This window comes from Botryllus schlosseri, chromosome 9 (genome assembly GCF_051294905.1).
Source record: "Botryllus schlosseri isolate E-star chromosome 9, Bs_hap1, whole genome shotgun sequence".
NCBI classification, from domain to species: domain Eukaryota; kingdom Metazoa; phylum Chordata; class Ascidiacea; order Stolidobranchia; family Styelidae; genus Botryllus; species Botryllus schlosseri.
Genome location: NC_137244.1, coordinates 21,538,459 through 21,565,044, shown reverse-complemented (window position 1 = coordinate 21,565,044; position 26,586 = coordinate 21,538,459). Strand labels below are relative to the sequence as shown.

The 26,586-nt window shown below is 40.7% G+C and overlaps 3 protein-coding genes across 8 annotated transcripts in view; all 3 read right to left on the bottom strand.

Annotated features, from left to right (window-relative positions):
• The window catches only part of LOC145446276 (uncharacterized), a 44,130-nt gene extending 30,712 nt beyond the window's left edge, over window positions 1–13,418 (bottom strand). For all 6 annotated transcript variants that reach the window (XM_080324523.1, XM_080324524.1, XM_080324526.1 and 3 more), the window contains exons 1-33: window positions 13,175–13,418; window positions 13,087–13,117; window positions 12,844–12,965; window positions 12,685–12,780; window positions 12,534–12,626; window positions 12,023–12,118; window positions 11,861–11,953; window positions 11,701–11,796; window positions 11,542–11,637; window positions 11,239–11,468; window positions 10,449–10,561; window positions 10,182–10,393; window positions 9,454–9,701; window positions 9,272–9,377; window positions 8,260–8,500; window positions 8,036–8,200; window positions 7,758–7,966; window positions 7,508–7,693; window positions 7,339–7,452; window positions 7,062–7,277; window positions 6,460–6,700; window positions 5,650–5,720; window positions 5,467–5,592; window positions 5,260–5,407; window positions 5,064–5,202; window positions 4,799–4,946; window positions 4,562–4,737; window positions 4,352–4,462; window positions 4,154–4,282; window positions 3,736–3,892; window positions 3,489–3,656; window positions 3,313–3,430; window positions 320–3,252 (exon numbers count right to left, since the gene is read on the bottom strand). In XM_080324523.1, the coding sequence (XP_080180649.1) occupies window positions 320–3,252; window positions 3,313–3,430; window positions 3,489–3,656; window positions 3,736–3,892; window positions 4,154–4,282; window positions 4,352–4,462; window positions 4,562–4,737; window positions 4,799–4,946; window positions 5,064–5,202; window positions 5,260–5,407; window positions 5,467–5,592; window positions 5,650–5,720; window positions 6,460–6,700; window positions 7,062–7,277; window positions 7,339–7,452; window positions 7,508–7,693; window positions 7,758–7,966; window positions 8,036–8,200; window positions 8,260–8,500; window positions 9,272–9,377; window positions 9,454–9,701; window positions 10,182–10,393; window positions 10,449–10,561; window positions 11,239–11,468; window positions 11,542–11,637; window positions 11,701–11,796; window positions 11,861–11,953; window positions 12,023–12,118; window positions 12,534–12,626; window positions 12,685–12,780; window positions 12,844–12,965; window positions 13,087–13,117; window positions 13,175–13,229 (7,483 nt within the window). In that variant the 5' untranslated portion in view covers window positions 13,230–13,418. The remainder of the gene's footprint in view (window positions 1–319; window positions 3,253–3,312; window positions 3,431–3,488; window positions 3,657–3,735; window positions 3,893–4,153; window positions 4,283–4,351; window positions 4,463–4,561; window positions 4,738–4,798; window positions 4,947–5,063; window positions 5,203–5,259; window positions 5,408–5,466; window positions 5,593–5,649; window positions 5,721–6,459; window positions 6,701–7,061; window positions 7,278–7,338; window positions 7,453–7,507; window positions 7,694–7,757; window positions 7,967–8,035; window positions 8,201–8,259; window positions 8,501–9,271; window positions 9,378–9,453; window positions 9,702–10,181; window positions 10,394–10,448; window positions 10,562–11,238; window positions 11,469–11,541; window positions 11,638–11,700; window positions 11,797–11,860; window positions 11,954–12,022; window positions 12,119–12,533; window positions 12,627–12,684; window positions 12,781–12,843; window positions 12,966–13,086; window positions 13,118–13,174) is intronic.
• A 3,952-nt stretch (window positions 13,419–17,370) lies between these two features.
• LOC145446292 (ADP-ribosylation factor-related protein 1-like) lies at window positions 17,371–20,803 on the bottom strand. Its single transcript, XM_080324546.1, has 5 exons — window positions 20,661–20,803; window positions 19,688–19,775; window positions 19,462–19,626; window positions 17,919–18,090; window positions 17,371–17,858 (listed from the first exon to the last, which is right to left on the bottom strand). The coding sequence occupies exons 1-5, from the start codon at window positions 20,751–20,753 to the stop codon at window positions 17,771–17,773; spliced, it is 606 nt and encodes a 201-aa protein (XP_080180672.1). The 5' UTR covers window positions 20,754–20,803; the 3' UTR covers window positions 17,371–17,770.
• Window positions 20,804–20,818: 15 nt separating this feature from the next.
• On the bottom strand, window positions 20,819–25,479 carry LOC145446289 (uncharacterized). The gene is made up of 2 exons (XM_080324543.1): window positions 25,455–25,479; window positions 20,819–22,025 (listed from the first exon to the last, which is right to left on the bottom strand). The coding sequence occupies exon 2, from the start codon at window positions 21,976–21,978 to the stop codon at window positions 21,235–21,237; it is 744 nt and encodes a 247-aa protein (XP_080180669.1). The 5' UTR covers window positions 21,979–22,025; window positions 25,455–25,479; the 3' UTR covers window positions 20,819–21,234.
• Between the last annotated feature and the right edge of the window lie 1,107 nt (window positions 25,480–26,586).

The window sequence follows — 26,586 nt, the reverse complement described above, 5'->3', positions numbered from 1 at the left end:
TGGTTTTCTTAGCTTTCTTTCAAAATCTCAAATCAAGTCGCGGGCCGCAAAATATGACCTCGTGGGCCGCATGCGGCCCGCGGGCCGCGTGTTGGTGACCCCTGATGTACAGATTGACGCAAAAAGATATTGGAAACAAAACTAACAGAATTCACATCCCAAATTGACGTTATTAACCACACCAATAGAATGTTCAGTTTCTTCACATATTCCGTGATTAAACAATAATGAATAATGGCAATTCTGATAGTTGAAATTGACAATGAGTATAGTACAAGGACCAAAAGTTTAAATGAAACGTATTGAGATAGAAACTCACTTTGTGACGAAGATTCCATTGCGATACTGGTCGGTATTACAGTTGTATTCGCTCTTGTCGGAACAGAACACATCACATCTAATAGCTCTTTACCAAACACCGTTGCGTCATCACTGTTCTCTAAATAAAAAGAGCTGGACTCCACGGATTCAATCCAATCCTGCTTTTCCCGGCTTGAAAACCCGACAAATGTGTTGTCTTTATAAATCATGTAGGCATTGATTTCTTGTTCGAGCAAGTCGTCAATGGTGGACTTGACGGTGTCCAGGCTATTGTCTCTGACACCATCCAATTCATTGTGCGGCAACCGATTTGTAATGAGGAGAATGTCTTTCTTTACTGGGATAATAACAGAACGGGGCTGTTCACGAAACATAATTTCATTGGCCATTTTCAGACCTCTCACGACAGGAAATATTTGCGATGGCGATTGTGACGAGTTCTCTAGCTCCGTCAATTTCTCAAATACCAATCCTTTATTGCTTCCTTCTTTTTTAATATCTACCAAGATCAGAGGGTTTTCGCCGATAACAATAACACCGACACGTGATGATTTATCGGTGTCTCCTATTTCGAGATCATAGAGTAATTCCTTCAGAGCGATCAATGCCAGATTGTCGGAGCCATTCATGGAATTAAGACTAATGTCGTAAACAACAAGAAGATCTGACGCCATGGAACAAGCAGCAGCAGGGAAGCCTGTTGTAGTGTATATTGTTTTCGTTGGCATTGAAGTTATGTGTGAGGTGGTTATGGCAGGTGTTGATTTCGGTGGTGTAGGAGTGGTACCAATATGCTTAGTACTGGGAGTACAAATTTTCTCTGTGATTTTCAAAGCCAGAGCATTGTCCAGTATTTCTCTGGACGAAGCTACGTGTCTGTACAGTCCACCGTCGCCTGCTATCAATTCCAGCTGATCCCCTTCCACAGTTGGACCGAATCCGATTACAACTCTGTTCACTGCGTCAGCATCCATTTTCGGAACTGACGAAATCACATCGTCAGACGACGGCTGCGATGTGAAGATGATCAAGGTTTTGTTACGAGGAGTTTCCGCTTCTTCAAACTTCTTCATCACCTCCTCTGTGGCATTTCCGAGCTTCGACGCTGCATTGGATTTCCATTCCAGTATGTTTGTGATGGCATCTGTCACTGTAGATGGGCTGCTTGATTCAACAATGAAATTTGTGGCATTGCTAAAATCGGCAACCCTAATTTTAAGAGGTGGCACTCCATCGTCCGGTGACAGACCCGTACCTAAAGACCCGACAATTTTGTTGGTGGCCTCTATCATATTTTTAACGTCAGAGAGGGTCACACTGCTGGAAACATCCCAAAGAAAGGCGATATCCATGTTTCCTTCACAGAAGACTTTGGAAATGGGTAGTTTTTTAGGTGTGCGACACAGCTTTCTCATGATTCGGGCAAATGTGGTTCTGGTAGTCGGTTGGTTTAACATATCCGCAAATTCAGCATTGTCTCTCGATATGGCAGAAAGCCATTCATTCTTCCTACGTATATCAGATTTGTAGATGCCTTTCTGTGACACCACCGTTAAAACAATAGACTGATCGGCCAGATTTTGTAACATCTTTTCCAGAGATACCAAATCACTGGCATTCGGTAAATGTGCTGGTCTATCATGAAATACAAGAATGGATTTGTGAGTGGTCAAATCCAATGTGCGGACAGCGCCTCGTTTGCCAGACGAAAAAATGCTTTCTGCGGTCTCAAGGGCGAAATTGAGATCAAAGTGCTGTGTGTCAGATATAGAATCAACTTTTTGCATCATAGCAATTTGAAGGACGTTCATCAATTCATCACGGTTGGCCTCGAATAGGATAACTTTCCATGTTCTCGAATCGGATAACAATATTGTTACTCGAGTCTTATCTGGACGAATTAGGGTTTCGGATAAGACAGACTTCAACAATTGCATAAAATAGCTGTTTTCCGTGTTTTTCAGCAGCTGGATGTCAATAATCACAATTAGATCGGCTTGCATTGTACAAGTTTCCACAGGTTCCGTGACGGCAGTTGTTGCCGGCATTGGCGTGGTTAAATCAGCTTTTGGTGTTGTAGTGACCTTGGGAATACGTACAAACTCTCCTTCGCACATCGCTGCCACAACATTGTAAGCCTTTTCCTCATCATCGGTGAAATCAGACAGAGTTTCAACATAATATGCAGTTGATTCTTCACCTAACATTTTTTTCAACTCATCATCGGAAGGACCATTTCCGCTGCTCAAAACAATCACATTCACGTTGATATTCTGAAAACTGTGCAAGACATCGATGAGAGCTTCGTCCGCAGGAGAGAATGTGACAAGGAATAAAACTCTGTCGGTAGTGGTGTTTGTGAAATTTCTCGATTCGGAAATGTCAGTACGGAAGTCGCGTAGCAGTTGCTTTAGCTCGCCGCTTAAGTTTATCTGCTTGGCATTCTGTAATTCGAGATTGTATATAGAATTGTCAAGTGTCACTGCGTCTTGTTTGGATTGAAACGACATGGCTTTTTCCGTTTTGTTTCCTATCTGAGAGATTGCCACTTTCAAGGGGGAGTCGTCTAGGCCATAGTCAGTGGGCATAATCGTATTGGTCAGAACTTGCATAATCCACTTTATAGTCTCGAATTCATACGGTGAGACCCGATGTGATCCATCAATTACATATCCCAATTGTACTTCACCAGAACAATACCTTTGTGTAACATAGTCGGACAGAACGTCGAAAATTGACGGGATAGGAGTCACTGGTTCTGTAGGGAGAGGTTTCGATGAAGTTATTGAAATATCAGGTGTTTCAGATGAAGTTGTTGAAATATCAGGGGTTTCAGTCGAAGTTGTTGAAATACCAGGTTGCGCTGTTGTGTTGGCAGGGAGACATTTTTCAAAAACGTAACAGTCGATAACGCCGGGGCTTTTACAAGTGCTGCAACAATACGAACATTGTAGCATTTGCGTACATAATCGAATAAATGGCGTAATTTACCATGTCCGACAATCATCCGAGCTGACAACTTCATTGTATTCATAAGATCGACCATTAGCATGACAAGTCGTACCGCATTCCGTAACACATTTCCTCGTTGTTTCATCGTAGAGGGTACCTTAATGTGAAAATGTATATCATTTGCCTTCATATGAATATTGCACTGCAGACCTTACCATTTGGACAAACAGGGAAACACCCTTCAACACAAGGCATTGACAAATGGCATGTGAATGAATCTATCGAATGGCGATGTTGGCATGTCTCGGGGCAGACAGATCCACATTCATTGTAGTGCCATGTGCATTCTCCTGGCTCAGATTCATATGCCTCACACATCAGAGCTGCACATGATAAAAGCATATTAATGGTGTCGTAAATATTTCAGCAATAACAAATGTGAATCGTATGCAGTTTACTCACGACAAACTTTATCGGTTCGCCATCGGATGCTGATTCCTTGCTCCGCGCAAGCCGTAGCATATGCCGCGATTGCAGTACAGAGGCATTCGCAATCGCCACCATTGTCACATGAGCAAGCATCAAATATGCAATTTGTGTGGTACCAAACAACGTCGACCTGATTTGGAATAAATATTTCGGCATAATAAGAATTTTAATATGTAGCTGTCTAAGTTTCAGATAATTTGACAAGTCCTTCTTGAAATGCACATGAACTGATAGTAAGAAGTAAAATACATGACATGATTTGTGAGTAATGGGGCACTCATATTTGGAAAGGACTAAATTTGACGACCCAGTATCTACTTCAGTTTGGATCGGCAACTATTTTGATGATTTCATCTTGAATTTGGCAGTTCAAAACAATAAAAGTACTCACAACGGAATGACAGACTGCAAACATTTGATCGTACAAAATTTTGCAATTTCGTTGCGCCCATATGTTTCTTTGAGGATACCTCGTGCACTCGGAATCAATTTCTATCGCATTTTGACATAAAGCTGTCACCTGAAGTTAAATACCGATTGGTATTAATGATATTCATGTTAAAATATAATACAAATCAAATGGAATTACCTTCCAACTGTTGGCAAATTCTGTTGGGCTAACTGCCAACATCCGATCACTCATCATCATATCGTCATTCTCATTGTTATCAAAATTTCCACATAGGCCACAAACACGACCCTGGTACAAATCAGGATACGCAATAAGTAGGAAATTAGCAAATGATCAACGTTCACGTTCACGTTTTTTATGGGAAATATGCACAAATGAAGTTGTTACCTGATATTTTGGATCAAGTTCAACGTAAACTGTTGTCTTTCGGTCCCAAATCACAGTCAGGCCGATATCAGTCGTTAAAATTGTGTATATGCCAGCGTTATGGTAATCCCACAGGACTTTAGTTTGGTTTGTAGTCGAGCCATGAACAACACCCCACGTTACCAACTCATTATTTGCTGAAACAGCAAAATGTTGATTAAAAGAAGCAGAGTTTGAATGATATCACAAATTACTCACAATATCCGAAATTATCTTTATGTAGTTTCACATAAACATTCCCTGTGAAGGTTATTGTTACTGATTTGGTACAGGAGACACCGTCTGAGCCACAATTTGAGTTTTCAACATCGACACGAAACTGCCCCTCATGATTACCACAATAATCCTGGTAATTCACATACAACAATGTCATTTTATAGCAACTTTAAGATGTGTTTAAAATGAAATGAAACCAGCTTGCAGTAAAAATTATTACCTCGACTGTGATCAATAAAAAAATCACCTGAGTCAAAACATATCCGCATTGCCCCATAAAATTGAATTTATAGCCATCGAATGTTTTAAAATGTGGGTCGCCATAGACCATGCACGTTCCTGCACATTTCTTTTCGGTACAAACCCACTCTCTATTACGGCAAGTACTGCAAACATAAGTATCATATCAACTCAAGGTGATATAGTTAGTCTCAGAGTGTTACCAAGTGTTGCAGTCTACTCCGACGTGTTCTCCGGGATGGTAAACCCTGCCCATATAGTGACACGGGCAACGGTTCTCTTCTACACATCCATTGGTGTTAGTATCCAATACCAGACCAGATGGACAACCACATCCAGAAGTGCATTCAGCTGAAGAAATAGTAAAATCTGATTTCTGTCAATCTGCAAAGTTGCATATTCGATCTTACAGGACACGCATTTATCCTTTAGCCTTGCACAAGTAGCTTGACATTGAATACCTTGAGCCAACCGATCAAATGTATCCACGGGTGCTTCACAATCATAAAATTGCCAGCCGCTAGGACATTGGGTACCTGTATAATGTACCACCCCTGGTTGTTACACTACATCCGCGGAAAAAGGATCCTTACCGTTAGGTAATGGAAGACTGGTATTAGAGATCGGATCATTATGGCATGAGTACTGTCCATTTCGGCAATGACTGAAAATAGAGAGAACGGTTTTCAATATTTACAATAGAGAGAGAGAGATATGATATTCTTTTTCGCCTGCACCATCAAGATGCTTTGACGACGGAGTTGCGATACGGCCCCATGAGGTCATCTAGTCTGCGCCCCCGTTTTTTTTTTCTCCTCCATGCTATCCGTGATTGCTGAGCGCCTAGCAGGATAGCTGCGGATACCAATTTTCGAGTCTTTGGTATGACCCGACCGGGGATCGAACCCACGACCTACCGCTCGAGAAGCCGGCCGCATAACCATTACACTATCTCGCTCATTCGCTATCTCGCTATCTCGCCCATTCTTTCATTAAGTAAAGAGTCTCATAATAATAAAGAAAAATCATCGAGATGGAAAACAGATGTAGAGACCGACCGAAATACGTGACAAACATACAGCATCAATGATGATAGAGCAGAAAAACGCCTACATAGCATTTTGTAACAGATAGGAGTGATCGATACGACCCTAAAGGTCAACTAGCGTAATAACGACCACATCAAACAAGTGTAGGGGTAGGCCTACAGTCTCAACATGATCTAGCTGTAACGAATGTAAGTATATATTTCCCTTTGACGAGGACCTTGTATTTCAGGAGTGAGCAGCTGTAGCAAGTATAAAAAAGTCAACAAAAACATGAAGCAAACTCTTTGAAGAACACTGGTGCATAACTCTCGACACCTCGAAGCAATATAGTTAATCAACTTGCAAACTACTTACCATACAGAAAATTCTCTTCTCCGAGTATGAAAAGGCTGATATACATCTCCATTATGATAGCATTGACAGTTTGATTGCTCGACACATATATCATATTCGTTGAGGTATGTATTGAGAGGGCAATTACAACCTTCGATGCAGGTTTCGCTACAACGAACTTGAGGATCTGATATTGATTGACAAGTAGAAGAGCAAGAAGTACCACATTGCTGATAAGTTTTGCCTCCAGTGCAAATAACGGCTGAAAATTACATAAAGAAGATGTTAGGAATGTCACAATTTGTAGAAGTAGGCGTAACAACCTAGTAAGGTATATTGATCCAACACCAAACCTGGCCTACAAATGACAGTAAAGTATGTGTAAAAATGAGGCATAAGCAGATGAGAAATAAAGGAATAAAATCAGAAAATTGGCTGAGACAGTAATTGGTGTCAGTATTTCGTGCTTTTAAAAACAGGTACTATAGTCTGTCGTTTCATTTCCATTCATTGGGGGGATTATTGAAATTTAAGATATGATGAAATGAAATCGTAAGTTTCACACAACTTCACATTTTATCCAGCAGCCACCTTGTGATCATTTGAACCGTGTATTATCTTACGGCAGATTTCATCTGTTCTCCAGTCGATAACTTGACCATTCTTCGCGCAAAGTCTTGCATAATGAGCAATCACATTGCAGTAGCAAGCGGCGCCCTTGTTACATTGACAAACGTCATGTCTGCACATAGTCTCGGCTTCTTGGGGGCTCACGAAAGGATGGCATTTTTCGAATACTACACTTTTCAAGATGCTACATCTCTGCTGTGCCAATTCCGCTGTAAAATCATCTGGCGTCAATAGATAGGTATCATTGAGGAAGTAATCGGTTCTAGTGACCTTTCTCCGAGTTGGCGACACATGGGTCCAGAACTTGATCGGGATTGGCATCTCTACAACCGGCATTGACCTTCCACAGATTACTGAAGGTTGTTGCGGATTTTTCAATCAAACCTGTATCAAAGCATTGATTGAATTCTATGAAGTATTTTGAACTGAGTAACCCCACCGTTTGGATTCATCATATCATCTCGCTTATTGTCGTTGAAATTCCCACAAATTCCGCACATTTTATTCGTCCACTTTTGTTCAGCCTTTACGTACAGTCTAGACTTGCCGTCCCACTCCACAGTTACACCCAAATTCAAATGCAACTGAACAAATTCGGACGACACTTGGAAAATTTGGTAATGTTCTAAAAAGAGTTGACATTTTCAGTATTTTAACAGGCGCTGTAGTGCATTTAAACTTGACTATACCGTGCATCTTTGGTAAGACAATTCTTTGGTCATCGACAGTGACACGTCCATTTTTCCCAAGTGAGATTTTAATATCCCGGCGACCATTTGCCAGTAATGGAGTCCTTGCTGATCCTGCACTACTCACTACTGGACTCATAATCACAATCACTTCGCTCACACACGTCTCAGTAAGATCTTCTGCGCAGAGCGAGTTATCCACAATTACTCTGGAATCAAACAACATTCCTGTGAGTCAACATTGTTTAGTTACAATACTCACATGCTGCCATACTTACGAGAACAGTTCACTGTCGGTGCAGTCTTTTGCAAATATATACTGACATTCTCCGTATATTTTTGACAACAGTCCATCGAACGTGGTGTAATGAGAGTCGCCCACAACCGAGCACTCTCCGGGGCAATCCAAATTCTTACAATTCCATAAAGCGCCCATGCATGTGCTAAAATAGATATTGTACATCACAGCAAAATTTGGACTCACCAGAAAATTTTTACATACCATTCCATACAGTTTTCTATGAGCACCTGGGAGGGCGGATAGAATGCATCCCCCCGCATGCAAGGACATTGATCCTCTGGTACGCAAACGTTGTCGTGTCGAAGAACTGTACCGTTGCCGCAAATGCACCCGTCCACGCAACGCTCGTCGCAATCCGCTTTGGGTGTTACCAGACTTGCACATGTCCTAGGACAGGAGCTTCCACACTCCTCATACACCTTTCCAACAGGGCATTCCACGCCTTGAACATGATATCAATAATGAGAGCTTACGGATAAAACAAATAAGATGCTTAAAGATAACCAGTAATAGGTGAGCTTCAAACTGGCCTTAGAAGCGAGCTACTTCACTCATTCATTTGTTTATTCCAAGCATGGATTTGTAAACTGGTTGAAACTGGTAAATAGCATCCACTGTATGGACCCTTCACAGAGGCGGTCATCAATAAAGAAGTACTTCTACTTCTTTGAAGTACTCAAGTAGATTATTCCTATTTGCCTACTTCTTCGAGTGGTTATGATTTTTGACGACTTTTACTTCATAATTTGCAGTTTTTAGTCTAAATAAGTCTAGAATACCTATAATAATACGTGGAAATCGCTACTTCTACTTCTACTTGAGTAGAAATTTACATTGTTTTATCATTTCAAAACTTCACATGTGACATATTTTATGAGACATGAATATGACAATACAAATAAGTGAAGTGAAGTGTATTTATCAAACAACTGCCTCGTCTACAATAGCATTTACAGAAGTTTAATCATGCCTATGTTACAATTGTCCAAATTAGACCAATTACTATTACTACCTAACATTGAAATTTCATCCCGATCAGTTTTTTCAAACAAATTCAACGAATTTGGGCACAGAATCAAATTGTTAAACAACATTTCTCAAAAGATATAGAATATATACTAACATCACGGTACCACATGTATTGTAAGCAAATGGGAATGTAGAATAGAGTCGCTCTAATATAGCAAAAATACTTGAGCCTTGAGTGACTCACCACATAAGCCTGGCCTTCTCCACGTTGGTGACATCCCAGTTTCATGTGAGCACAATCTGCTGTACTGTGTCATCGCGTTACAGGCACAATCCACTCGGTTGTCCATCTGACAAGAATTCACAAAATCTCCGTATTTATCAAGGCATATTGTGTACATAATGATTTGAAAAGGAGAAGCATACCACACATGTGCACATATCAACCCTGCAGGCGCTGGCAAACGCCTGAGCGTCGATTCCCCTGTCACGGCACGACTGAAACGCAGAGTGGGTCAGCAGCAGAACGTCGCAAACTGCTTTATTCTCGTCGATTTGCTCGCTACTCAGACCCAAGCAGGGGAATGTTACAGATGTAACATCGACGCAAATTTCGTCCGGCCTGTTGAGGCGCCATCCCATTGCAAATTGTAGAACATCAGACGCTTGCGAATCTGTAAAATGGTTGCGTAAGATGGATAGTGACTGATGGCAGGTAGGGCTGAGCAAAATCCAGTACCTGGGTGATTCGATTCTAATTCGAGTATTAGAATTCGAGTGTAGTATCACTCATTATGACGTCACAACAGCGTGATGTGGGAAGTTCAAACGTGTACCACAGAGAATATACCGCCTGTTCTACAACACATTAATGATGAATACTTGTCCAGAGTTAGACCCTATATCCAATGACCAGGAACGCAGAACGCCGAGTCCAATACTACTTTATTATTAGCGAGACGTACAACTTAACAGCATCTCGGCAAATAAGGAATGACGACACCCACGTCAGCGGGTGCGATATAAGGCAGCGTAATAATTACATAAACAATGATTACTAACACCACATTCTCCCCGCCAAAATAATATACAATACGAAATGAGTATCGTTACGAATGCATAACAGAAATCATTGTGTTCAGCGCAGGTCTTACCGTCTCGCATGTTCATATCATTTCTCGGATCAGAGTCAAAATTCCCACATAGACCACCGAGAGCGCCTTGATATTGGTGGCTCTCCAAAGCAATATCGACCACGCCTTCACCGTCCCATAAAATCGATACTCCGTATCTAGTCTTGACGCGGAGATAACGGCCGACCGTCTCCACGGAGACACCGTCGTGAACATATTGCGTTTCATAGATTCTGATAAAGGTTTGAATATAAGTTTACGAAGGCATGTAAAATGACTTTATTTTACCTTTGATTTCCAAAACGAAATTGTTTATTCGGTAGCAGAGTTACAGTAGGTGCCATGCCTCGAATTGATAAGGTAATTGCCATGAAATTTTCGGAATTGTGACGCTTTGCTTTCTAAAAATAAACCATGGAAATTGTGCAAACCTTCCAAGTACCTAATCCTCGCCAATTCAAGCGCTTGAACATAAATTACGCAGCGGCTCAAAGTCCAAAATGAGAAAACACTTGATATATCAATGAGCATCATCGGATATGTTTTAACCATCATTCCAACGACCCGTGATATTAGATAATATGTGATAGAGAATGTTCCAACATTCATAGGTATTGTCAACAGCGCGGTATGAATTAAGCCAAGGTATATATGGGTATGGTACTGATAAAAACGGATATTGAAGAAATTTGTCGATGTCAAATCAAATTGACGATAATTTTTGATAAAATTTACAATTTGATAAAAACTCATGATCGTCACTTACTCCTATGCTCATGCACCATGCATGGACGGTATGCATGTATGCACTACAAGCCAGTAAAATATGACAAAGAACTGGATACAGTAGACATGCCTAAATGTTTAGCATACCTATATGCGCTAGATTTTGTCCATTTCCTTTTTTTAACATGGCAGGCCTTGATGTCAGTTGTCTGATTTAGCCTATTGCCTAGTTTAACAACACATTATTAGCCCTTAGTCTTGCAGACGCACAATTCATTGACTGACATTCGAACATCATCGAAAAGCACTTAATAAATAGTATTTCGCTCCTCCACTACCCTAGCATACCAACCGCGTTCAGACCGTCCTCTGCGTCGCCTAAGCCGTTTAGATCCGGATCCTCGGAAGGTAAAAACTTCTCGTCCTTGATTAGCGCAATGGAGAAAAGGCCATCGCGTGTATCTTTCGATAAGTCGTACCGACATCTTCCAGGAAAATCGAACGTGTATCCGTCAAACGTACGGAAATGGTAAGAGCTCCATATAGTGCATGTTCTCCCGGCCTGTGCCTCTCTATCAAGGGCTGAACAAAGTGTTGTATTTAGGAACGTACAGACATTATAGACAATAGCTTCCGCATGTATAATGTATATTACCAATTTGGCAAAATTCTCCTTCGTACTTTGCCGGACATTGACATACACCTGGTGAAATGCAGGCCCCACCATTTTGGCAGCGATTTTTGCACACAGCTTGAAAAGAAAATCTTCATTTATTTCAGTTGTTTCGAGATGTACATCACCCTGCAATCTCACGAATATCGCATGAGTAGCCTCTCCACCCGTTTGTGCAGTTACACGAATTCGGACTGGCACAGCGACCACCGTTTTGACACGCTGGATTACATCGAGCTAGTAAAACGAAAATACCGACGTATAATTTACACTCAACACGAAAATATCCTAGCATACTTACGCATATCGCAGAGAGAGCCCTGCCAGCCTGGATCGCAGTCACATTGGTTTGGCTTGTAACAACTCCCATGCGCGCACGGTGGCGAACAAATGGCTGTGATAAACGGCAAGAAAATTGATTCACGCGAAGTTCACGCAAGGCTAAATTCATCAAAAGACCCACCATCCTGGCATCGCTGCCCTGAGTAGCCTTCGTTACATCGACATTCATTCGGTCGCGTGCATGTCCCTTCGTTCAGGCAACTTGGATTACAGATTGCTAAATTATAATTTATTACCACGTTAGCCAGTCCCGCAGCAACAAAGTTTTCAACAATCGACAATTGCGTAGACCGGGATGACATTGACACAATTGATGTGAAAGCATTATACTGTCACACAGATAGACATTGTTTATTTCCGAAGTACGAGAATTTAATCCGGTGAAATGGTGGCCAGCGATAGGACCATTTGGTCATCAAGTCAGCTGTTGCGTCCAATTTCATAGCAGACATCTGAACACCGACGACACTATATCCAGTTGCCTTCAACTGATAAACAATACCGCGTCACTCCAAAATATCAAACAGCAAGATTTGTAATATCATTGGCATCGAGAAAGCGAGTTCGAACAGTCGTACGTACAATAAGCACTGTGCTATATTGATGAAATCTGTCCCTATACCGATACTTACGCCTTGAACAAGTAGGACCAGTCCACCCTGATTCGCATATACAAGTATTTGGACCGGTGCAACGGCCGTGCACGCAGCCTTCTGAGCAATCAACTGCAAAGTTAAATCATGAAAATGTGTTCAGCCTAATGTCAGGATGATAAAAACCTACATTCAGAACAGGTCGGCCCGTACCATCCGTTTATACACCGACACCTGTCATTCTCAACGCAAATACCATTATTAGAGCACGGAACAGCGCAGACACCTAAAATAACGGCACAATTACTTCAACAATTTGATTAGTTTGCAATACTTAAGATTTATATACTTTGAGCGTGTCCATTCAGCTGTTTAGTTTGCACGTATGACTTGAGCTGAGAGGAAACGTTTTGAGCATTTTGCATGATTCCCATTAACTGGTGCCACACTTGAGAATTTACACTTCTGGATCTGAAAATGATTGTTTGATTATTTTGCATTGCCTATGAATGATTATGGTTGCTGGATTTTGCACATAGCGGCAGGATTTATTCATTTAGCTGCATGCATATTGTATATACCCAGTACCCACCCATGGCGTGATCCTTGCGAATAGCTTTGACCTGTAATACAAATCGTAGAAATAGGGTATCGAACGTTTCACTAATTACATCGCTTACCGATCAAACAAACAAACACGATAGTAAAAACAGCTAGATATTTTCCTGTCTCCATACTCTTTCTTTGTGAATAGATATCGTACCTCGGACCACTTGTCCGGACAGGCTGCTGAAAAAGCTTGCAGCAGCTTCTAAAGTCGCTCCCTCCTTTACGGAACGTCGTTCGCGGGTAGCTTGGCAGCGAAAAATATGGGTACTGAACCAAAGGACTTTTGCCCGCTTCTGACGCGATGGCACATTATTGACATTTATAATATGGTCGTTATTCTCAATTTATTATTCAATACAGAAGTATCATTTCCTTGTTCAAATTTAACAACTGCCAAATGCATTCGAATTACACAGCATTATAATGGAGATTTACCGCGAATCTTTAGTGACAACTGACGAATAAAAATGGATTCATGCTATCGGTGAACAAAAACATGACATCTCTCAATGGGTTTGTAAGAAGGCACTTTGGTCAGTGCAAAAACTACAATACCAAATTCTCCGTAGCGTTGCTAGCGCCCCAATATGGCCTGAGTGTGCGACTGACAATTCACTACTCAAAAAGATTTAGTGTTGTAAACCCACAAAAGATATGAGCAATCTACAGAATAACAGAGAGCCAAGTAGGCTATATGTATCCGGATCTATTGCGGTCATTGCCACTCAATTTTCAACGACTTCTTCATCCCTTCAAAATCTAAAATGCATAGTATAGTAGGGTTACCATATTTTTGTGGAGCAAATTCCGGACACTGTTTAGTGCCCACTAGCGGATTTTAAAATGAGGTATAACACATTGTCTGTCAATATGACGTCACACTAGCAAAGCATTGCCTATCGACTGTATACAGGAATGGAGTGGGATATAGGTCATGAATTTGGCCATCTGTAATGTGAGCTCTGGTGATTGCTACTTGCTAGGGTCTGCAATAGATTCCTCCACGGGCCGGATGAAATCATCTGGCGGGCCGTGTCTGGCCTGTCAGGATTGTGTTTGACAGCCCTGCTATACTGTTAGCTCGGTGCGGCAATCTGTTTATGTGTTTTAATCAGGTCCGAAACAACATTTTTTCTGTCCCCTTCCGCCCAAAAAAGCACTGATCTTTGGCCTACCATAGGGTATAGTCGACGTAGCTTGCTGGGCACTTACTATATGCATTTGGCTGTTAAATTTTATGTATGAATTATGTCAATAATATTGAATTTTCCATAGATTAGGCTACTATAAAATGCTCTAGCAGGTTCCACATCCGGTGATTTCCAACCTATCATGGTCGCGACCTCATTTCTCACTTAAAAATGTTCCGTGGCAAAGCTCAAAACTTCATAAGCTGATTACTAAAATATTTCATCTTGCCCAAACTTACTCACGGCCTAGGAAGCTGATTACGTCCAACATCATCGCGATCCCCTGATAAAGGGAACGACGCCAAAATTTGGAACCACTGTCTGTGACTGAAGCATATCCAATCGGCATTCGTTCGCTTATAATTGTGATTACAATCAGACTTATTCCGTAAATGATGGTTATTTATATTTATTTTGATTGCATTTTTGGCGAGGGTGGTGCCTGGTGCCCAAACTAATATCATTATACGTTGCATTAACTCGAACAGCTTTGAATAGCATAAATCTGCTTGAAAATGATATTGTTTATGTTGGTTTACCAAAATCTTTTGAGCCTGTTTCAAGCCTTTGAAATTCCGGACATTTAGCCATATTTTAGAAATTCCTCCCGGACGCAGATTTTTCAGTGAAATTCCGGACATGTCCGGGAAATTCCGGACGTATGGCAACCCTATAGTATAGCTATATAGGGTTACCATATTTTGGGAATCTGAAAGAGGACGCTTTTTCACAATTTTCGGACTTAATTACAATACCGGAGTAAAATCCGGAAAAATTGGTCAATATATACTATGAGTTCGTAGTCGGTTGACTAAAAAAAAGTTCATTTTTCCGGCTCGACTCCAGAAATATACACTTTCATTGAATTCTCCGTCGGTTGATTGAAAAAAAGGGCAACTTAATTCCAGGCTCATCTCCCGAAATACCCATACATTTAGCCAGAAGAGGACAAATTCTCAAAAACGAGGCCGTTGGCGTCCTCCTAGAACAATTTCAAAAATATCAAAAAAGAGAACGTAGGCCAGACCTGGGCAAAGTGCGGCCCGCGAAGCTATTCTGTGCGGTCCGCGAAAGCAGGTTGCTTGGAATTCAAAACATAAAACTTGCTTTTTGAATGACTAAAACCATAGGCTGTATCAAATGAACAGGACATTCGTTTATTTTGAAGCCTGTTCATTAATATGCCAAGATTACGCTGATGCCTACGTATACTTGGCATGCGCAAATCCAGATTCAAAATAAAGGCAATGTGGAAAAGTATGAGAAGCAATTGAAGTCACAATTAAGAAATCACTCTTTCCATATAGTTTAGTTCAAACCTTCCTTGTTAACATTGTCACATTACGCATTATACGGTATGTGTTTCAATTTGTGACGTGATGTTTACAAATCCCTAATTCGTAAAACTAGTCAATCAGTGCTCGCAATTACTATATGACTCATCATATCTATCACCCATAAAGGATTAACGGGCATGCCAAAAGAAAAGAAAGCCGAAAATTCAAAGAAGGTTTAGGCTTAGAATTTAGAGCATTAAATATCCGCGCGATATACCCCCAGCTTATAGTTGTTCCTCTTTGTACTGTCCGACTTCAATATTTCACAATTCTCTCATTAACAGCCATAAACTTACATGCCATCAAACGTTGGGATTGCTAGCATTCTGGTTGCACTTTTTAATATTTTGTGATATCATGTTAAGAGGGCGCGAAATTGTTCACTATCATAAAGGGAGGCGTGCCTAAAAAGTTTGAAAACCACTGTTTTAGAGTCTTAATAGAAGAACGTGGATAGGGGTTTAAGGAGAGATAAAATGTATCACGTTTAGCATTGTTACGAACCATCACAGCTAATAGATATTTTTTTAAATTAACCGTCACTTTCTCATTACCTTATATCAACGCACATTCACTGAGAAGCATTTATTAACAATGTAATTTAGAAATGAAATTAAAATACACTGGAGAATATAGCTAAATGTTTTCAGTTGGCCCGCAACCGTATTTATTTTTTTCAAGTTGCCCACCCCTGACGTAGGCTATGGCAATTCGTCCTCCTTTATACAGCTTTCAGAGTTAAGATAGCGGATAGATTCAAGTGAAAATGGGGAATGGGCGTAAATGACGCTAAATAGGAAATTCGTCGTTGGTTGCTTGGTTCGAACGAAAGTGACGACCTTTTTTTAGTCAACCAACATAAAGTGCGGAAGAAAAACTGTATTTCTGGAGTTGAGCCGGTAAGTTGACTTTTTTTTAGTCACCAACCACAATGTCGTGGGGTAGTGCAACCTCGTCATCCATTTACCATAAATTAGTGGTTCTTAAACCTTCACTAACCTGAGGAACATTTATGCAAAACTGCAAACCTTCGGGAACCACAAAATTTTGCCGAGGATTCTACCACAATACACATCTGTACGTACGCCACTGCACACGACATACCACCACAACAGTCAAGATTCGAGAATACTGTTCATGCCTAATTGCCTGCAACAAACGACGACGAACACGGGCGACATCCCAAGAGTTCGCTCTGGGTACCCCTGGAGCACCAATAAGACCCTCAGAAAGAACGATTCGGTCTGTAGTCTATACTGTGCAGTGTGCATGCATATTTTCTGTACCACCATCGTTCCCGTCTGTTTGTTATGCATTTTGGTTGGATGAAAACAAAGACACTCTCTCTATATATATGAGATGAATGACCAGTGACCACCGCTGTAGAAGTGCGTCCAGTATTTCGCTGGTAGGCCTAATGCCAGTTCGGTCTCTTCACTGGTCAGAGTGGTCAGTGGTCAACAGCAGATTTTATACGGATATGAGATTATTAGGTAATTCTTGATGGGTTTTGACACTGATTCTGAATATATCCATATTTGTTGCTGGCACATCAGGTCCTCTAGATATTTGCATTTTAGTTTCACTGGTCAAGCTATTATCTTCGTAATTAGGAAGATTGCGCCGTCATTTAATTCAATTGTTATGCAATTGACGGCGAATGACGATGCGACTTGCCGTTCCTCGGCTAACAGTACCACACTATCGATCGCCGTTGCCAGCATACTAAGCAAACACAGCTTTTTCCGATAGATCCGTCTATTTTCTAGTAAGAAATAAACAAATCGCTATGCATGTGAACATATTCTACGACATACTGCTTGGAAACCCGACACCCTCACACGTTCACAATGCACCGATCGCACAGGAACCGGCATTCACATTAGCCGCCGCTGAACAGCAACACCCAACGCTGACAAGCGTCAGCTTACAAAACCCCTCACTCCAGTAGGAACTTTTCCAAGAAATAGCAGCAATACATGATAGTCCAGAGGTTGGGCACTTCCCCACTGGGTTATCTCCTTCCTGGGCTTCTGACAGCTCTACGCTACAGATTTTCTATCAGCCCGACACGGGGGCTACACTGAAGGAATACCGTCCAACACGAACCACTTTGGCCGAGACGCATATCACTCCAAATCTACGTTCCTTCCTTTTGCCGCGGTGGTCTGTACGGATTATTTTTGCAGCATTGCACCATCCACTCTATGCCTTCGTTTACCCCTCGCCTGCAATCAACAATTTAGTTAGGCCGCTAGTTAGTCTACGGCTGGCGCACAAAGTCTCACCCAGTAAGCGCCGACACGGCACGGATCATACAATCCCGACTGCCTATGGATGTTGACGAGTCGTGAAACGCCTTCTTGATGTCGAGCACCGACGCGCACCCTTCGATGTCTTGCTTGTTGGCTAAAATGAGCAGCGGAACCGTGTCGAGAGCGCTGCTCTCAAGCATTTTATCTGAATTTCGGAATGTGCTCGTCAATTTCAGTCAAGATTTCTCCTGATATCAAAACGCGACATATTCCAGCTGAGTTTTCGATCGGTGGTGGTAACGTAAAAAATATGCCCAAATCCTCTCGTATGTACTTGCAACAAGTCTCTAAGTAAAATGATAATACTTCCAGTCCAAAATTTGTATTTGCAATGTGGGAGACACACCTTTTTAGCATTTTCAATAGGAAGTAAACTACTATAATTGTGGTCCTCGCATATTAATCCAACAGAACTGGAAACCCTTCAACTTGGAACAATTGTGAGAGTTATGACATCATCGAACAGTAGGCTTACCATATTTTTGAAATGTGAAAAGAGGACACTTTTTCAGAAATGTCAGACATGCAAAACTGGAGAACTCAGAAACCGGTAAATTTTTCCCACTTCGTGATCGGTTGACTAAAAAAAAAAAAAGGTCATCACTTCCGCTCAGAGCTCAAAATAACGTTTTTCTCTCCACATTGCCAGGTGGATGACTAAAAAAAAAAAGGTCTTCTTTTCGCTCAGAGCTAAAATAACCGCTTTTCCCTCCGAAATACCCGCTGGAGCTTCACTTCTGCGCTAATTTGCGGCATATCACTCGCAATTTCCTCTGAATTATTCAAAAAAGAGGACAAAATTTCAAAAAAAAAGGACAAAAGGGCGTCCGCCGAGGACACTTTCAAAAAAGTAAAAAAAGAGGACAAATTTTCTTAAAATAGGACGTACGGTAAGCCTATCGAACAGGCCCATTAATATCGATCGGAGTTAACTGATACTGATATTTATACGGAGATAGATATCGGTTACCCAATGTACCGGTTGGGCTGTAATCCAGACCACCCAGACCCAGCTTTCAGCTATCAATTTTCTTTGCCAAACATGCACAATTGTAACGAAGCTACATGGGCAGCTATCAGATCTGATTGGACAATGCATTAGTCAGTCCATCAATTTTGAGAACATCTATGAAAATCACCTAGACCGATAGATGACAAGTAGCTTCAAACGGACCTATGTTGAATAGATGGACATTTGAGTGACACCTTACGTAAAACAATATTTTAGTGACAGTTGACATAACAATGGGTTTGACGACCGGTCACAATTCATCAGTCCTAAACTAGAACATTACTGCGCCATAACGATATCCTCCAATGCACATTCAAATCTCAGACAAAAAAATTATGATAAATTCAAGAATTCACACTAGCTTTCTAGTTTGTCAGTGAAAACAAGCATATACTCAACTCGCCAGTAAGGGCTCGACGAAAATTTTAAAAAATGATTGCACGCACCAACAGACTATGCCGCAGCGGACAAAATAAGGCATTTCATCATTATACTAGCACCTACCGAATGCTAGCTTGGACTCCGGGATTCTTGTGGTGTCCGCAGAATCGATGATGTATATGATGCCATGCGATTCAGCGTAGTACTTGTCCCAAAGACTCTGCAACTCCTCCTGACCGCCAAGATCCCAAAACATCAACCGAGCTCCTTTGATATCGATCTTTCCAACTGTATTATGCAATGCGTGGCATGATGTTCCAGCACTCATGCAAAACAGAAGTGCGCTCACTATTCAAGCCGACAGTCGTTGTGATCTTGCTCGGGTTCATCGCCTTGTAGTTCTTGGAAAATTTTGTCTTGGTTTGTTCCAGGAATGTCTTAGGAAAAAATAATGCACACGCCAATTAATCAAACGTAAATTGAATGCAACACATGTTTACAGCAATATTAAAATAATATGATATTGGATAAATTGGGCAATATGAATACCATAGATTGTTGCGATGTTGGAGTTTTGTACCATCAAAAGCCTACCACAGTGGTTCTCAAACTGTGGTACAGGTACCACTAGTGGTATGCTAGAGCATTTTAATTGGAAAGCGAAGACATCCGCTGTTTTTAATAGTATAATATACTTCTTGTGTCCAACATTAAGTCCAATGTAGCCTACATATAGTCTTCAATTTGCTGTCCTTTGCAGTACCTAACACCCCTGTAAATATACGATGTAAGAATTTATACAGCTGTGCCACAATTTCACTACCTTGGCATTAGTGAGTCACAGACGAAGCAGATTAACAACAACCAAAACTAAGCAACTAGTAAAATAAGCTAACTAGGCTACTAGAGGGCTGAAAGTAGAAACGTCCAATAGAGAGTAGACATGATCTATGATTGCTGTGAGTAATGTCACAGCCTGAATGGACAAGCTTGCGGTGAAACAACAGTTGCCTGGATCATATCAAATTCTGTTTTCTTGCATTCATTGACGTTATCGTGTACTGTATACACAAAAAACCCGATTTCTAATAAATACAGGTACATTTGAGAATAATTTGTCATTCAAGAGCCAGGTCGTACGCAGAGTAGTAAAATGCAAATGAGTGGTACCCGAGCACAAAAAGTTTGTGAAACACTGGCCTACCATGATTCAAGTATACAGCTTACATGCTGTACATTACTACAAACAAAATAGGCTGCGAAATTTATATCGGCCCGCTATTGTACAAGTACAGGACTACAGGTCGATCGATTTTTCTTACCGTCTTCCCTGCATTGTCCAGGCCAATGATTAGAACACAAAACTCGTCTTTCTGCAAAGCATGCCTCAGTAATCCCGACACCAGAGTATACATGGCAGTGTGACGCCTTCAATTCGTAACTGGGAAGAGTAACTTCTCTCATGTAATCTAGGCTAATATTCTAGAAAGAAACAGCAGTTACACAAGATGCTTACAGGCAGATTGTTGTCACCCACATGATTGATATTGCAGCGACCAAAAACGAATCTAGTCAATCGGGTCTAAGTGATTAGTAGCTTTGAAAGTTTTGTAAACAAAATGCGAGCGATGCAACCGCCGAGCGTTGAACAAGGCATCTAGAAATTTGAATAAGCTGCAATATTCTAATCGTGCATCCTAAACAAAGGTACATTACACTTTTTTCAACACTCAAATGCCACAAATATAATAGGCTAAATATAACTATACACTGGTAACACATGAGAAATAAAAACTTCGGGTACATGCAATGATTTTCTGAACCGGGTCCATTTTCACACAAGAATTTCGAATGAATGTCCTCAATTTACTGATAATAATACGTTCGGTTAGTGTGCTACTGTTCTTCATCGTCATCCTTATCGCCAGCGTCCTGATCCGAAGTCCACAGGGTTAAATTATCTCGAAGCAGCTGCATGATCAAGGTCGAGTCTTTGTAGGAAGACTCGTTCAACTGGTCAAGTTCCGTGATTGCATCGTCAAACGCCTTCTTCGCAAGGGAACAAGCTTCCTCTGAATTCTTTGATATTTCGTAGTGAAAAACGGAGAAGTTCAGCGCTAAACCAAGACGGATTGGATGGGTCGACGCCAAGTGCTCTTCCGCTAACGCTTTCGCAGCCTCGTAAGCTCCCTTACTCTTTTCAGTAGCTGTATCCTTCTCAGCTTTAAATTCTGCTTCGTATCTATGATAGTCTCCTTTCATTTTGTGATAGAAGACTTGTGCTTCATAATCGGAACCGTTTTCAACGCCTTTAATGAGCTTGTCCTCGAGTAACTTGGTTATTTCGTCACAGATATCAGACAGCTCAGATTCGATCTTGGTTCGGAACTCTTTAGAGAGAGCTTGTTTACTGCTGCCTTCCTCGTTTCTAGATTGAATGCTGCTGATGATCCTCCACGACGCACGCCGTGCTCCTATTACATTCTTGAAAGCTACCGACAGCAAGTTTCGTTCTTCCACAGACAGCACGCCACTTTCATCCGAGTTGATAACTTGCTTCATAAACTCGACCATGTCGTCATATCTTTCGGCTTGTTCAGCTAGCTTTGCTCGATACACTAGTTCGTCGCGGGTGGCCATTTTAATCACGGTACAGTGAAGACAGCCGAAAGCTCAAAAATAACCTGCTGCACAATAAAATAAAATTTTGATGTTCCCGTAAAAGGAAACTACACGCAGGGCCCGCAACAAGAGCAGTTCGTCAAAAATTGGGAAAATGGTCACTGCCTGTCTGGTGACATTCGAACTAACTCATGGCTAATTCCATTATAATTTAGCAAGGGCTGTAATGCATACCCTCAGAATTGTACAATATTTACAAATGTTGTTCTTTCATGAATTCTAAGTGGATTACAAAGAACAAAACTGAAAAATTTCCAACGGTTTAAAAGATATTGCGATTCAAAATTCTCTTGTTACTAGGTGGCGCTGCATGCAAAAATCTTTAAAATTGATAATTTTTGCTTAACCGAATGGCAACGGCTGCAATTTTCGAAAAATTTTACTTCAATTTTCAAAATCGAAAAACTGTGCCTTAATGGGATTGGAGCACGGTGAACAAGGTAGCGTTCGATTCAGAATTTCAACGCGGATCCGATTGCGCCACTCAAATCATTTCGAGCTCTGTGTCTGGCCACTTATATCGAGAGCAAGCCGAGAAAACGTTGCTTGGAAGCAGAAATACTAAATTGCGGACCTTATGAACCTTAGTATAGGTATTCGACGACCATACAGTCTGGTGTATTGTATAGGCTCAGAATTCATCGTTCTAGAGAGCCCTGAGTCGACGGTCTACGTCTAGCAGGCGCTAATTTCTAATCAAAACAATACCGACCGTTTTAGTCAGCTCGCGGCAGGCCTCCGAGAGAGTGAGTCATAGCGAATGATTCGCGCGCGTATGGTAACTTGTAAGGCTTATAACTCAAACTGTTGTGACCCTATATTAGTCATTTTAGTATTCGTAGACGGATATTTACAGTCCTTACCATAATGATTTACTGCAAATGCTTATCATTACTACAACGTAAGATGTATATCGATGTACGACAGCTCTTTGTATACCCAGACGCACACTTTTGCGTAGGTATAATCGCTGAGTAATATTGTATGTATTCCGAATTATACTCTACCATTAGCCGTTATTTCGAATCATATGTGCAACAACAATTCACAGACACAATCTATGAAGGTTTATGGCTATTAGAACACGATATATTTCACGTTATGTGACGGGTATTCAGCCATGTGCTTGAAGCTGGTACGGTAGTCTGACGGAATTCGCTTCCCGGCTTTCAAATGAAACCTTGAGCGGTATAGAGGTAACTAGTATAGTTGCTTTAGCAAAATATAAACAGAAACTGACAATCGCTATTCATAGCAACAAACTACAGCTGGTTATGACGAATAAAACCAACTAAACGACAATGTATATGCCGCGTATGAGGAACGCGCGTGTCTGCGAAATGATGCTTCGGCGGATATTTTTGTCACGCGGCCTATCACATAGCTTTTGATCAGCTTAGATGTAACTAATATCAGATATGAAGATACGTGTGGACTTGTATGGACACTAGCTATTCACATAATGAAACAACTATGCGCGAAGACGGCTAGAACGAAACATACAGAACGTAATCTGAGAGTGGTCAATGACGCGCGAATTGCCGACACAGTGTATTTTGCAACATGTTTATCTACGGTGTTTGATATACGATTTTGACGTCTTCGATATAATAAATATCATATAACAAGGTATCAATGAACTTGTACGAACAATATCTATTCACAGAAATGAAAAACAACGACCCAGCACGATTAATGTGTAATATATCGTGGTTTCAATTACGGTACTCTTCTCTCGTACCGGCATGTCGAAAAATAGACACGCCGGTGCCAAACGGTTAAATTGATGGTGGAGAACCAATTAAATTGTCTAATTATACCATCCTGGGGCCAAGGAATTGGAAAAAATCAACTTTTTTGCTCTAAACTCAATGAAAAAAAAGTTACAGATGAAAAAAATGGGGGGGCCCGGACTTGAGAATCCATGTGGTGTTGCATTTCCACAAAAAAAAAATTATTGCAAAATGTATTTTGAAGCAGTTTGGTTGATATAAAATTGGATTTTGGAAGTGCAATCTATTCCTTTCTAAAATCTCAAAAAAATATGGTCTTTCAGATCATTCATGGCTCAAAATAGTATTTACGGTGAACAGCCGCTCACCGTAAATACTATTTCAAGCAATCAATATTTCAAAAAAAATAATTTTTTTCTGAGATTTTATGCATCCTGGCATCCATATTCGCCAATGACATCTGACACGCAGGTTTAGAACTGTGCATTGCCATTGTCATAGTAACTGCCATTGAGATAGTGGTGCTGGTGAGTATAGCGAAAGAGCCCTACTGGAATCTCGGTACGTTTTACCTAATATAACAGGTGAGTGGTCATGATTCTCCAAGTTGAAGTAATTTAATAAAAAATACATAAAAATGAAGAATTGTGCGAGCACAGGACACCGATTCCCGGCAATTCCATAGAGGCTAAAGAGTATAGTGATATATTTACCTGATACATAAAATAACCATTCATATTACTACAATGAATAATTAACATGTTGGCTGCACTATTGTTGGGATGAATTATTACAAAATCAATTGTGTGACATAATCATCTATATCTATAAATCATATGACCATAGCATTGACCGTGCGCAATAGTTGACGAAGTCTTCATGATTGCGCAAATGCACATGCCACCGATGACACCGATTCCATACTGAATCTTCACTTGTCATGGCAGTCAAATATCAAATCTCTAACGCTAAGCAACGGTGACATAACAATGAATAAACTATCATGGGAACAATTAGAACAAACGTTTCAAATGAATTTCATGAATCAATCACAATCACATCAGAGTTAAACAATGATTAAGTTCCGGTAAGTTTTTAATTCATAGTAGGTGCCGTGTCGTGTGGGGACCTACCCGGCCTACGCCGTACCGCGTATGGTACCGACGTACCGTACCGTATGTGATTATGACAACTCTTCTCTATTTCTATTTTTTCTCGACATTTTGATGCAAGTGGACTCTGGACTGATGGTATATCTTTTCGTTATATCGCAATCTTCAATCTTGTGAGTTTTGATCTGATGACAATTTCATTTTCAATAAAACGATGACGATGCTGTTATGCTACGAAGACAATACGATTGAATAGTATATATTCATATTGAAATTAATATTATGAATATTTTCGGCTATAACTCGTCAGGGCCCAGAGGTTATCGTCAGCCGAGTGTCAGGGTTCATCTCAATATGAATATATTATTCAATTGTATATATTGAAGTTCTGTAACTCCAAGAATCTCTTTACCAAAACAATCGACACTGACGCTTAATTTCACCTTGTCAGTAACTTTGTCTAATAGCGCCTAATTTACGTTTACGTACTTAGACTTCTTTTTTGCCTGATTAGTCTGTTTTATATCTTCTACTGCGGAATTTCACTGAACACCAACAATAAAGTACTCAATAAAAAGTAAAAACTCACCGTGCAACTCCCTGTTGCGAAACTTTTCGGAGACGTCGGCAAGATTCGGATGTATGCGGAAGTGATGCGCTTGACTAGTCAATATCTATGGTTAAATTCGTATAGAATGATAATGACTTTATAGCTCAGTGCTTTATATACGTAGCTACTGCGAAATTGGAAGAATATGCGCCTGGGAAGTTATTTAACCTTTGAAAGTAATTTACACATATCCCAACACAACTGGCTGAATTTTAAGTGTATTAGAGGCTTAACATTGATTTTTGTGTCATGCCACATCATTTGTCGCTTGCTTTTATATTATCTTCTTTTACTTTTCCTTCAGTGTGCAATGTGCTGTGCATGCCTCCTAATTACATCGCCCAGGGTCCTAGGCCAAGGGCGGTGCCTGATTTCAAAGACTATTCCAAATTCATTCGACACCTTCCTATCTTTTCATTGTACCGCTATATTGTGGTGTATTGAACTGATAAAAATTGCTAATAAACCGAACGAGATTTGGTTGGTCGTTGTGTGTGTGTGGGAGTGGGTTCATACAGAATGGAATTATAAATATTATAGGCATTACCACATTTACCACATACGTTTTAAATTGCTATGATCATATTGAGATGTGGTTTCAGAAGCAGGATCTGCCCCTTTTTCTTTGTGGATGGTCTTCATCATTGTATCATCATTGGTTTATTAGCAATTTTATCTGTTCAATACACCACAAAAAATGCGATACAATGAAAAGAAAGGAAGATGTCGAAGCGACTAGGAGTTGTCTTATAAACTATCTAGCCAATAAAATTACTAAACGAGTTAATCTCCGAATGTCCCCGGCTTCAGAGGTCGTAATATTAGTCAGAACTGAATTGATAAAACTCTAGCAGTGGAAGTGTCCGGTATAAGTCCGGTGATCAATATGTTCTACATTCAAAAGCGAACTTGTTTGGATTTCAGAAGAGTTAACGCGCCAGATGTCAGCCTAGAGCAGTGGTTCCCAAAGGTTCCATACTAATATCGAGAATGCCATTACCGAGATGGACATTACCGAGAATGCTATTACCGAGAATGGACATTACCAAGAACGGACATTGCCGAGAACGGACATTACCGAGAACGGACGTTACCGAGAATGGACATTACC

Bases quoted from the DNA above. Each gene is read 5' to 3' on its own strand.
- LOC145446292 (XM_080324546.1), bottom strand. From the start codon at position 20,753: ATGTATACTCTGGTGTCGGGATTACTGAGGCATGCTTTGCAGAAAGAC. The intron at 19,776-20,660 runs GTAAGAAAAATC...TTTTTTCCTAAG, and splicing joins TGGACAATGCAGGGAAGACG to ACATTCCTGGAACAAACCAA. The intron at 19,627-19,687 runs GTGAGCGCACTT...TGCATAATACAG, and splicing joins AACGACTGTCGGCTTGAATA to TTGGAAAGATCGATATCAAA.
- LOC145446289 (XM_080324543.1), bottom strand. From the start codon at position 21,978: ATGGCCACCCGCGACGAACTAGTGTATCGAGCAAAGCTAGCTGAACAA.